This window comes from Stomoxys calcitrans, chromosome 3 (genome assembly GCF_963082655.1).
Source record: "Stomoxys calcitrans chromosome 3, idStoCalc2.1, whole genome shotgun sequence".
NCBI classification, from domain to species: Eukaryota; Metazoa; Arthropoda; class Insecta; order Diptera; family Muscidae; genus Stomoxys; species Stomoxys calcitrans.
Genome location: NC_081554.1, coordinates 21,656,673 through 21,670,349, shown reverse-complemented (window position 1 = coordinate 21,670,349; position 13,677 = coordinate 21,656,673). Strand labels below are relative to the sequence as shown.

Here is a 13,677-nt window from a genome sequence, read left to right as displayed (position 1 = left end):
TCCGATATAGCCCATCTTCGAACTCGACCTGCTTATGGACGAAAAAAGAATCTGTGCAAAGTTTTAGCTCAATATCTCAATCTTTAAATCCAACAACGGAAAAGGAGTTCATCAATTATTATGTGTGTGCTCCTCGCAATTGCGGGGCAAAGACACAAAAGGTGTTCGACCGTTGCAATGACCAGTCAGGACTGCTTTTAGCAGTCCGAAGTCATGCTTTCTCAGCCCCTGAATAATCGTCCTGCTTCACAAAATACTCGGCCACAGGCTCATAGCCACTCTGCAACCCACAGCACAAGCCCACACCTCACAGGCATGGTCATCTTAGATAGCCTCCAACCTACTATGAAAGAGGTCTCTCTGACTCTGGAGCACAATGCACGCTTTTTACCGATCCATTGCTGGACGGCTCGTTCCCGCGTGGGCGGCTCTCGGGACTCATCCTGACAGCCTTCCCATGGTTGGAAGAAACTCTTTGTATTTTCTAACCAGTCTGAACCTTACGTGGCCCAATACTAGAGCCTTCAATGCCGGGACTCAGCAGAGCCTGACAGCCTTCCCTTGGTGCAAAGAAGCTCATTGTATTTTCTAAACAGTCTAGCTCTTACGTGGCCCAATACTAGAGCCTTCAATGCCGCCTGACTGTCCCTCTGACCGGGTCGACACTGCTGCATCGACATCGTTTCCAGAAGAATGGCCCAGAAGCTTTAAAGATACTCTGATTCCAAAGAACACCATGAAGGCTTCTGTCCCGCTACCCGACATTTTTATACCCTGCACCACGACTCTGGTACAGGGTATTATAGATTTGTTCATTTGTTTGCAACGCTAAGAAGAAGAAGAGCTAGACCCACTGATAAGAATACCAATCTACTCAGAATCACTTTCTGATTCGATTTAGCCATGTCCGTCTGTTCGTCTGTGAGTCCATGTATTTTTGTAATCAAAGTGTTGCTCGATTGTCACAAAATTTTGCACATGTCACTTTTTTTTCCCCATGGACAAACGCTTTTGATTTTGAAAAAAATCTGTTCAGATTTAGATATAGCTCCCATATATATCTTTCATCCAATATGGTTTTTTAAGGTTGTAGAAGCCACAATTTTCGTCCGATCTTCACGAAATTTGCCATTGGGTATTTTATTTGAGGTCTACATATGTGTGCAAAATCTCATAAAAATCGGTTCAGATTTAGATATAGCTCCCATATATATCTTTCCACCGACATGGACTTTTATGGCTATAGAAGCCACAATTTTAGTCCGATTTTTAAAATATTTTGGACGAGGTGTTTTATTTGACGTCCTAATATGTGTGGAAAATTTTATGAAAATCGGTCCATATTTAGATAAAACTCCCATATATATCTTTTATCCGATATGGCGGTTTAAGGCTGTAGAAGCCACAATTTTTTACCGATCTTTACAAAATTTGGCATGGGGTGTTTTATTTGACGTCTCCATATGTTTGCAAAATTTCATAAAAATCGGTTCAGATTTAGATATATCTGCCATATATATGTATCGCCCGATTTGCACTTAAATGGCCGTAGTAGCTTCAATTTTCAACCGATCTGCACAAAATTTGGCACGGACTGTTTTGTAACTGCACTTAACATATCTGGAAAATTTTATCAAAATCGGTTCAGATTTAGATATAGCTCCCATATATATTTTTCATCCGATTTGAATTATTATAGCTGTTGAGGCCACAATTTTGGTCCGATCTCCACCACATTTGGCGTGGAGTCGTTTTTGTGAAGTCTCATTGCATGTGCAAAATTTCATAAAAATCGGTTCAGATTTAGATATAGCTACCATATATATCTTTCATCCGATTTGGCTTTTTAAGACTGCAAGATTCAGAACGGCCTACCGACCGTTTCGCTGTTCCACAATGTTGCATTCGCATTCGTCGCCCACTCTCTTAAATCGGTCTGCGTCGACCCTAAAGGCTTCGGGTTAACCAAGTTTATTGACGGCAGTCCTCTGGCCTTCACCGCCAAATCGTCTGCCATTTCATTTCCCTTTACTCCGTTATAGCCCCAAACGATGCGGATTTTGCCTTCCTCAGAGAAGGCGTTAATCTCCTTCTTACACTGCAAGACTGCTCGTGACCTTACCGTCCTGGTTGTTATTGCCCTTATGACAATTTTACTGTCGGTAAAGATGTTCAGACTCGACGTCCTCGCGTTAGCACCACACCACTTCACGCATTCCGTAATCGCCCGGATCTCCGCCTGCAGGACCGTGTTATGGTCAAGCAGTCTAACACAGATCTCAGTCCCTGGATTGTCAATGTAAACCCCCAGACCCACCCTGTCCTCTAGCTTTGATCCATCCGGTTAACATGATCTTCCAGATGGCAATACTAGGGTTCCGTCAATCCAAGACTGTGCCGATGGCAGCAGTGCCTCGCACTCGACTTCAAGGTTCATCTCAGGTATACGATCGGAAACCTCTTCCCTTCCTTTCAGGAATACGATATAGTTCAAAATATGTTTATGGCTCGATTTTCACTTCTGGAGCCTACATCAGCGTATTTATCAACCAATATTCTCAAAAGTCTGCTCAGTGTCCTTTAACTATGAATATTAGTATGTGTACGGATTTTGTTCCAAATCTTTTTGGCTTAAGACTTTGCCTTGCCTTACTTGTTTTGTTTAAACATTTTATGAACCTCACTTATCACTATCAACATTGTCTTTTCCCTCCTTACGGAAGTTTGTTCACATGTTTGTAATCATTTGTAAATAAGTTCTTTGTATTTCTTGCCTAGAAATTCCAAATAGAATATCACTTCCTTTCATAAATTGCAAATACATTTAGAATCACTACTACAGAGACAAATATTCAAAATACATAAATAAGCCCTTAATAAAATATGTTTGCCATCAGATACATTTAGCAAATGTGTAGCAATTTCACAACAAATTAACACATTTTCCAAAGGAAACGAAAGCAAAATAGAATTCCATCCTTTATACATTTCAAACCACCTCTCCATCCCCTGTCTCTTTAACAGCATTACGTTGTGTCTAAAAATAGCAGTTCTTTAAATGTATCCTGTAGCCTTATAGAAGCAAAGACACTTAGTTTTTATGCCCCAACAAAGTTATTTATTAGTGTTGCTGTTTTTGTTTCTTTTTCTCTCTCTCTCTCTATCCCTGTTTCCTTCCAAATCTTCCTTTTCTAAAATATAACCATTCATAAAAATTTTCCAAAAAAAAAAAAAAATATTTAACACAATTCTGTACTGGCTATGATGACAATTTGTTTATTTGAATAAAAGTTTATGGTTCGTCGACCATATTTCCCTTCTGTCTGTTTCCAATGTTCGGCTATATCAACTAGCTTTATTGTAGCCTTTTGTTGTTGTTTATTATTTGCATTAAAACTTTTTCAAGATAAAATGCAATTGTTGTCTTCGTGCTCTACATACATATATACGCAGAGATAGATAGACTATTACTCGGCCAATGATAACTCAAGACAAAACTTGTTAAATGACATTGTTTTTGTTTCTTTTTTTTTTTTGCAAATGGTTTTCATGGTATTTTTGCCAATCCTAAGGACTGTTTTGTATGTACAGAGTGCTGGATAAATTAAACTAGGATTTGTATTTGATTTAGGACTTACAATTTAGCAATTAGGTCAGATTTGAGAAAAAAAAAAAAGGAATTTGTAAATATAATAACAAACTTCTTGTTCGTATGTATTATAGCTCCCAGGTCTGCAATAAGCCTGAAAGTAGGCTACACAAAAAGTGTAACGTATCCATACAAACAATCAGAACTTGAATTTAAAGCTCAAATAATAAAATAAATAACTAATAATGATAAAAAAAAAGTGAAAAAAGAAGGTTAAGATGTAAAAAGCGATAATTCCCGACTCAGCCTCGTTAATATATCCCAAGGGAGATTAATACTGAGTATTAGACCAATCAATGTTCGTCTGACTGTTCTCAGCTTCAATCATATGAGAATTCTCATGAAGCCTTAATCTTAAATTGAAGTTTTCCAAAATCTCACAGACGTAGGAAGAACGTCGCTTCAACCTGGAATTCACATTAATAAAATTATTTGAATATCCTTCCTCTAAAGGCAAACTTGTATTGAAATTTCCTCCAAAGACAATTTTTTTTTTGAATTTTTCTCCATAGACAATTTTTTTTGAAATTATCTCCAAAGTCAAAATTATATTAAAAAATTTTCTTTAAAACAAAATGAATGTGAAATTTTCTCTACAGACTAAATTTCATTAAAATTTTCCCTAAAGACAAAATTTCAATAAAAAATTTTCCTGAAGATCAAAATTTAGTAAAATATTCCATAAAGACGAAAATTGAGTAAAAAACTGCGAAATGTTCCTTCCAAATAATAATTCAGCTTAATGTGAAATTTTGCATAAGGTTAAGATAAGGTTAGGTTTGGTTGAAAAGATGGTGAGAGGGATATTAATCCGCCCCATTCCACTATGGACATACACCTAAGCCTGTAATCGGCTTGTTGTACGCTCTAAATACTAAAAAGTAACCTCGAAAAAGAAGTCCAAGTTGAAAATTCAGTGCTATTTTCAAAATCCCTAGTTGTTTTCCATAACACGCCCCTAAAATGATTCATGTCTGGTATTATGTTCTCAACTAAGTGCAGGTATCTGTTAGCCGCGTAAGCCAGGCAATGACATAGGCAATGCTTCAACGTCTCATCATCCTCCCCACATGTCTTACACATACTATCACTTGGCGCACCGATTTTGCATACGTGAGCTCGTAGTCCTATGTATCCGGTTATGATACCGAAAGCTATACTGCCCTCCTTCTTACTTCTAAGCATCGTCCTCTCAGTAAACAGTTCCATAGGATTTTCGTCGTCCTTTCGACCGTTACATGCGTTCATCGCCCACGACCTTCACTCGGACTGCATCGATCCGAAAGGCTTCGGGTTAACAAAATTTATTGACGCCAGTCCTTTAGTCTTCACTGCCAAATCGTCTTCTCTTTCGTGCCCGTTCGTCGCCCACGACCTTAACTCCGACTGCGTCGATCCGAAAGGCTTCGGAATAACAAATTTATTGACGCCATTCCTCTGCCCTTCACTGCCAAATCGTCTGCTCTTTCAATTCCTTTGACTCCGCTTTGGCCCGGCACTCAAACAATGCAGATCGTGGCATCCTCAGAGAAGGCGTTAACCTCCATCTTATACACAAAGACTATTCTTGACCTAAGTGCCCTGATAGCCAGTTTACCGTCCGTAAAGATGTTCACACTCCACGTCCTTGCGATAACACCACACGCATTCCGTGATCACCCGGATCTCCTCCTGCAAGACCGTATTGTGGTCTGACAGTCGAAAACCGGTTTCAGCCCCTGGGCTCTCAATGTAGACCCCCAGGCCCTACTTGTCCTCTAGCTTTGTTCCATCAGTGTAGCATGATCTTCCAGATGGCAATACCATGGTTTCGTCAATCTAAGACCCTGCAACTGGCAACAATGATTCGACCTCGACCTCATGTGTCGTCTCCAAAATCCGATCAGAGACTTCTTCCATACCTTCTGGGCTTGCTATTGTCGTCTCGATTATACCGCGATGGTATGAATGTCGTCTCCAAAATCCGATCAGAAACTTCTTCCATTTCCTTTAGGAATGGTATGACTGGCTCCTTTTCTCTATAGATTCTCCCATCGCCTTAACACCTTGAGTGCCACAACGTACGTTTCCGTACGACGCCTACGGTTGTTACAGTTTTTGAATAAAGAATCCTTTACTGAATATTTTTGCTAAAGCATGCATGGGTCTACGATGACTTCTTGAGGTTGTATTAAGTGAACAATGTATGAATTGTATTTTTGCGGCCTCCTGGGAAGGTTTTCATCAAAACCGCTTGGCGCTTAATGTGTTAAGTCTGATAGCCGCAGTGGTTGTCTCATACTTAATCTGTATGTCAATGGGTCCGATGTCTAGAATAGTCTCCAGCTCCCTAGTAGTCAAGGTCCTCATCGCTCCGAGTTTGCCTAGACAACATGCTCTCTGCACCTGTTGTATTATCCTTAAGTTGCAATTTGCCTCCATTGCAGACCACCAAACTACTGAGGCGTACGTCATTAGCGGCCTAAACATGCTCCTGTGGAGCCAATAGACTATCCTCGGAATTACGCCCCATTTTGAGCCTTCGGTACGCTCCTGAATATGACACTTCCAATTCAGTTTCCTGTCCACGCTCACACCTAAGTATTTGGCCTTGTCAGATATCGAAATCGTTCTAATGAGGAAACGTGGTGCGTCAAATTGGCGCAACTTCGATTTCCTCGTGAACAGGCATATTTCAGTCTTCTCTGGGTTAACATTGAGATCCCTAAGTCTAGTCCAGTCATGTGCCATCTGCCCTTTCGGCCCTTTTGCATAGCTGGTTCGGATCCTTACCCCTTAGAAGTATTGAAACATCATCAACGTAGTAGACGAGTTCAAATCCCTCCTCAGTCAGCATCCGTAATAGGTCATTTATGGTGGTCACCCATAGGAGTGGCGATAAAATGCCCTCTTGTGGCGTGCCCTGTGCCACTTTATCCCTTATATTTATGCCATGGGACACACAATTTATCCACCTGTTCCTTAGCATATGATTTATCCAGTGTCTAAGGATTGGATCAGAGTGTCGGTCCGCACATTGTTAAAAGCCCCCTCGATGACAATGCATTTTTCGGTGAAAGTTTTTAAATACCAAATACTCTAAATTGTCCCAAAAATCCGCAGTACCGGTTTCAAAAGCCGAGTCTCTCAGCCTATGGTGTTATTAAGAATTATCCACTTTACTTTTCCCTTTCCTTACATATTTCCACTTATTTAGCTTTCGGCTTATGAAACTATTTAAAAATTTGGCCAGACTAGACTAACAAAAAGTCCCCAAACAACTGCTGCATAACTTGAGGCGTCATTACTGCAAACTTTTAGCACATAATCTTAGGATTTGAATAAATCAACTACTAAATGAATTCATATTTAACAAACCAACTAAAACAAATAAAAGTCAAGTGAAATTATTGCAATACGCAAAACTATTGCGTTGAGATTAAATTCTGCTGGCCTTAACTTTGTGCCAGACAAATTAAAATGGAAAGACAAAAAGGCCAAAAAGGTTCTACTCCCCCACTACTTAAAAAAAAAACTTAAGTCACTAAACTTTCTTCATACGTCCACAGCCATGGCGTATAGTAATGCACATACTTTACTAACTTGAAGTTATTGTTAATAACCAACCATTCAACTGAAATATAATCTTCTGCAGCCAAAATGTAAGGGCAAGAAGAAGCATAACTCTGCATATGAACACGTCGGCCAGATTAATAATGGAATATTTTATATGAACTACGTGATAATTACAAAACGCGCATAGCTCTTATCTATGTATGCTAAACTCTTCCCTTCTCCCTCTCTTTTTCAGTGACGAAATTCATACGTATTGGCATTGCGGATAAAAACGATAATCCTCCATATTTTGATAAAAGTTTATATGAAGCCGAAGTAGATGAAAATGAAGATATCCAGCATACAGTGTTAACAGTGACCGCCAAGGATCATGATGAATGTAAGTACAGCACATGAAACCCACACAGATTCACATACAAACTCAAAAGCTAGCTTTAGTCATCTATAACAGAGTACTGGTATACTTAAGCAACAACTTCATTATGCATATCCTTTCGCTGAATGCATGAAGAAGAGTCGAGTGAAATTTGCAAAGCATACTTTTAGGGATTGCTTCGTATTTTATTCATGCATATTTAATTAATTTATTTTATCTTTGTCCATTTCACCAATGCTTGCTTACTTTTAAAGCTTCCCGCATACGTTATGAAATCACCAGCGGTAATATTGGCGGTGCATTTGCTGTGAAGAATATGACTGGCGCCATTTATGTGGCGGGTGCTTTGGATTACGAGACTCGCAGGAGGGTAAGTTAAATATTTTCATTAAAAATGAAATGTACATGCAAGTTAATAGGGCAACAATAAAATGCTAATGAACAAGATTTATATGTATAGGAATACAAAATTGTGCATAGATTATATAGTCTAGGAGATTAGCAGAATGATCCTTTTAGTTAGAAATATTGCAGTAATTTTTTATGAAAGAAATATCAGGAAAGAGATAGTCAATGACAGGAATTTAAAAGAGATATTTAAATTAATATCAATGAAATATATTTTTAGGATTAGTTTGGTTTTCGAGTTATCACCGTTATTGTTATTATCATTATTATTATTATTTTTTTATATAAAAATAGCCAACATTCCTTGATGGAATGGGAAATTTAGTAGATTAGAGTTTTATTTAGTCTGCCGAATTCCAAAACCGAATTTTATCTGGATTTGACCATAAATTATCTAATCGATGTATCAATCGATCCGCACCAGAAGCTATACAGCCGTATTTATTAATTGATTTCGCTGAAATCTGTAACAGTGAGAGTTATTAAGCATCCCGAACTCCGAACCGAATATATCCTGGTTCGAACCATATTTATACATAGCGCCCATATATTTATGGCTGAAGACAGAAAATCATCAATCGATCGGCACCATATTCAGAAACCAGTAAGGAAGGGCAAAAGTCGGGCGGTGCCGACTGTATAATACCCTACGCCTACCCAAAATCTGGCGAACATGTATATGGGAGCTATATCTAATTCTGAACCGATTTCGAGCAAACTTCTCAGATAATGTGGTAGTCGTCGAGCGTTGTGCAAAATTTTGGAATGATTGCAAAATAACGCGCTTGCTGTGGCTCTTGGGTTTAAAATCTGGCGATGTACATATATGACAGCTATATCTAAATCTGAGCCGATTTCTATGAAATTCACTAGTAACATCGAGAGTCATAAGAAAATCCTTCCTGCCGAATTTCAAGAGAATCGGTTAACAAAACCATTTTATTGCTATATTACTGCAAATCGGACGAACAAATATATGGGAGCTATATTTAAATCTAAACCGATTTCGAGCAAACTTTAAAAATATTGTGGAAGTCGTCGAGGAAATCGTTGTACGAAGTTTTGGGAAGATTGGTCAATAAAAGAGCTTGCAGTGGCTTTAGGAGTGAAATGCTGGCGATATATATATATGGGGGCTATATCTAAATCTGAACCGATTTCCATGAAATTTACCAGTTATGTCGAGAGTCATAAAAAAGTCCTTCCTGCCAATTTTGAGAGAATCGGCTAAAAAATGACCATTTTATTGCTTTATTACTGAAAATCGAACGAACATATATATGGGAGGTATATCCAAATCTGAACCGATTTCTTCCAATTTCAATAGGCTTCGTCTCTGGGCCGAAAAACATACCTCTACCGAATTTTTAAAACAATCGGATGAAAGCTGTACTTTGTACACAAATTAACATGTACAGACAGACGGACGGACAGACAGACAGACCGATATAGCTAAATCGAATCAGAATGTGATTCTTAGTCGATCGGTATACTTATCAATGGGTCTATCTCTCTTCCTATTGGGTGTTACAAACAAATGCACTAAGTTTTAATACCCTGTACTACAGTAGTGGTGTAGGGTATAAAAATGTGATGGGGTCTAATACAACCTAACTTACTAAATTCCAGCTAAATCGCTTAATATATGAGCAATTAGTGGATGAAAGACCATCAATCAGTAATTCGGGAGATATTTGAGTGCCCAATTTCAGTGAAATCGTATTTAGTCCGGCTTCTATGGGCCTTAAACGTTGAATCAGGAGATCGGTTTATATGACTACTTTATCACGATATAGCAATCTGAACCATTCGATACGAATGTCAAGGGTGTAAACACAGCTCTGTGTGCCTTATTTCAGCGAAAATTAAATCAGAATATCGGCCTGTATGAGGGTTTTATCAAGATATTGTCCGATCTTGAGCACATTCGATACCGATGGCAAGGGTCGAAAGATAGCTCACTGTGCCAAATTTCAGCGAAGTCGCGTTATAATAGGACTTCTATGGGTCGTAGATCTTAAATCGGGAGATCGGTTTATATGGAGGCTATATGGGGGCTATATCAAGATATTGTATGATCTGAACTTTAAAAGACTTGATTGGCGACGGTCCTTAGGCAAAATCTTGATTACCGAGGGTGCTTAGGCAACTCTCTGTTCTAAATTTCAGCGAAATTGGATAATAAATGCGGCTTCTATGGATTTTATACCTTAAATTGGGAGTTTGGTCTATATAAGGGCTATAACAAGATATTCAATACATATGTCAAAGTTGAAATATAGCTCACTGTGCCAAATTTCAACGAAATTGGAGAATAAATACGGCTTCTATGTGCCTTAATTCGGACGATCGGAACCATAGTTACCATAGAACCAAGTTCTAAATTTCATCAAAATTGGTTAATAATTGCCTCTTCTATAAGCGTTAGGCCTTAAATTGAAAGATCCGTCAATATGGGAGCTACTTCAACGTATTGCTCAATCTGATCCATATTCGATACTGATGTCGAGATTAAAAAAATAGCTCACTGTGCCAAATTTCGGGGAACTCATGTTAAAAAATCTAGCTTCTATGGGCATTAGACCTTAAATCGGGAGATGGTCTATATGGTAGAACTGGCAAACTTTCGATAACCACAACATTCGATATTTCTTATAATAAATATCGATAGTATCGATACTATCGTTAATTTCCCATCACCTTTATTTCATGTGAAAATGAGAATTAAAAATCAGGAATCCGATTTGGATATATCAATACACAGACCGAATAGAACCAAGTCAGTGGGAAATCATGAGAGAAATCATTGTACAAAATGTTAGCTCAATCGGATGCAGGCCACCCGTCGGCTCCTGCTGCCTTGTTGTTCTTCAGTCGTGTCACAGCTATTTGGACCTCCATTTGACTAGGAGGTAAACATTCTATACCATCATCAGGGTTTGGTTCTGCTGGTATCCTTTTCGCCACTAAGTTCGTAGACTATCAGCTGGGTTAAAGCCATCGGTTTGATTTTTGATTCTTTGATAGAATTTACGGACTTCATTCTGATTTTGGGAATTATATAAGGTTGTGAACCGATTTCGACCATACTTAACATAGTTGTTGGAAATCAAATCAAAACACCCGGTGCAACATTTCAGTCAAATCGGATAATAATTGCGCCTTCTAGAGGCTTACGATTTCTAAATACAATATGAGAGCTATATCTGGTTATGGCCCTATTTTGACCATAGTTAATACAGTTGTTGGAAATTTCAATATTGTATATATTACATATATGTATATTGCACTAAATGTTATGTAAATGTATAACTTGCGTCTACATTTAATGGTGTAACTCGGAAACCAAAACAAAAATTCAAAATTATAGCTTGAGCATTAGGACTGAAAGATTAAAAAAAAAAAATTATATCTAAATTATATTTAAAAATCAAAACGATTGCAAAATATAGTCTCATTACAGATAGAATAATTCCATTTTTTTTTTAATTATTGTATTTAAAAAACGAAATGATCACAAAATATAGGCTCATTAGAAAGAGATTATCCTTAAATCCTTAATATTATAGTAAAATTTGTCCCTTTTCGGGGAACTTTAATAACTTTTACGCCTTTTGTCCTTTACCAACTAACCCCTTGTAAATTATGCTGCTCGTCTCCAGTATGAATTACGTTTGGCAGCCTCAGATAATCTTAAGGAAAACTATACCACAGTCATTATACATGTCAAAGATGTCAACGATAATCCCCCGGTATTCGAAAGACCCACATATCGTACACAAATCACCGAAGAAGATGATCGCAATTTACCCAAACGTGTGCTGCAGGTTACTAACATTTCTTTACAGCTATCAAACGTTTTGTTATCGTTTTTTTTTTTTAGTAAAGAGCATAGACCAAGAAATATATGGAATCTCACAATTAGTAACTAAATTATATGATGTAGCAAAAAAGCGACATCTATTGACAAGTTATTTATTACAAAATAATGTCAATAGATGTCACTTTATGTTATTGCAGCTTAATGTCATTTGTTAAATATGTTTGTGTTTAAAAATATTAAACCACGTGTGAGATTTTTTTTTTCATATTTAAGAGATGGTTTATCTTCAAACAATTTATATTTCTTTTTTGACCATTTGTTAAAAGGTTGGATTATATAAAACTTTATAAGTCCTATAGATGGCGTTGTTGTCGCTTTTAAAGAGCCTTTGTTAAAGCTGCTTCAATAATTCTGTCATCAAATGCTTCATATAGTCCCCATATATTCCTTGGTCTACAAGTTTTGTTTGTTTCGAAAAAAAAAACGCTTAAAACTTTAGTAGAGAATTGTAGGCTTTAAAGCATGTTTTAAAAGTTTCCTTTCATTCTGTTTTCCATATTTCGTTTTGTCAATTTCAACCAATGCTTATTAAGCACTTTGATTATGCCGTCCTTCTTTTACATATCCTTGACACATTTGCTTTCTACAGGTTTTACATTTTTGCCCATTAGCCATTGTGATTTGTACGAAAAACATTTTTACCAGTTTTTGTTTTTTTTTTAAGAATTTCATTTCATTTTATTTATATTTTATTTTCGTTTAAATTTGACATATCCTACTGTTATGTTTTCCTTGTTTGGCATAGCATGACAATATGTCAATCATGTCATGAATGGCATATGTTAAATTTTGTTTCATTTTCATTTCACTGATGGATAAGTTCAAGAGAATTTTTATACGTTACAAACTCTTTTTTGTTTTTTAAATCTACTTCAGGATATTTAACGCTTGTTTACTTTTCAAATATTTATAGCGGGTGACATTGCTGATGGCATGGTGATATGCACATAACATACATATATGAGAACTGTGTTTTTCTATCATTCATGTGTTAAAAGGCCAAAGAAAAAATATTTCATTTTATTGGATTTTTTTAGTAATTTTTTTTTTTCAATTTTTCCCTCGAAAATAAGTGTTTGCTGTACGTGTGTATGTACATCATTTAAAGTGGTATATTGCCAAAAAGCCCCCACATCCAAAAATTGACTTATGTTCGATAACAGCGAGTTAAGGGAGCTGGGATTCTATTTTAATATTCACTTGATTTAGTATCCAGCTATAAATTCCCAATACTTTAGTATGAAATAAAGATTCGCTTTTAAATGCTTGCCTATGTGGCTGTGTTACTGCATAATTTAATATTCACAGTGTCGTGATTTTGCAATTTCACCAGCTTTTATATAGAAATGAATCGAGATATTTGTATTGCCAACAAATGGACATTTTACATTTTCACAAAAGCCTGCCTCCATTATGTTTGCAAATATTGAATATTGTAAATGCTTTAATAGCAGCATGGAATAATTAGCGAAATTTATTATGCGGCAGACTTAATTAACTGGAAATATTAGAAATTAAGGGGCAATGAATTCATGGTAAAAGAAATTCAAAATTTTAAATGTATACATTGTAATAATGCAACCCAAATTTGATTTAAATGGAAAACGAAAAAAAAATTTTTTAAAAAATTAAAAACAAAATTTGATTTAAATGGAAAACAAAAAAAAAAAAAAAATTTAAAAACTTAATAACAAATAAATGTTCAACCTAATTTGATAAAAACTCTAAAATTTTTAGAGAAAATAAATCGAATGGTTGGGTTGTCTTGAAAAGAAGATTTGTATCTCACGTTGAACATAAATTGCC

At 36.7% G+C, this 13,677-nt stretch overlaps 1 protein-coding gene across 5 annotated transcripts in view; it reads left to right on the top strand.

The window, feature by feature from the left end:
• Positions 1 to 13,677, top strand: part of LOC106086998 (neural-cadherin) — a 535,030-nt gene that overhangs the window by 430,603 nt on the left and 90,750 nt on the right. For 3 of the 5 annotated variants that reach the window (XM_059364494.1, XM_059364495.1, XM_059364496.1), the window contains exons 11-13: positions 7,440 to 7,583; positions 7,835 to 7,950; positions 11,651 to 11,815. In XM_059364494.1, coding sequence (XP_059220477.1) covers positions 7,440 to 7,583; positions 7,835 to 7,950; positions 11,651 to 11,815 — 425 coding nt within the window. The remainder of the gene's footprint in view (positions 1 to 7,439; positions 7,584 to 7,834; positions 7,951 to 11,650; positions 11,816 to 13,677) is intronic. The other 2 variants (XM_059364497.1, XM_059364498.1) reach the window with 1 other exon arrangement.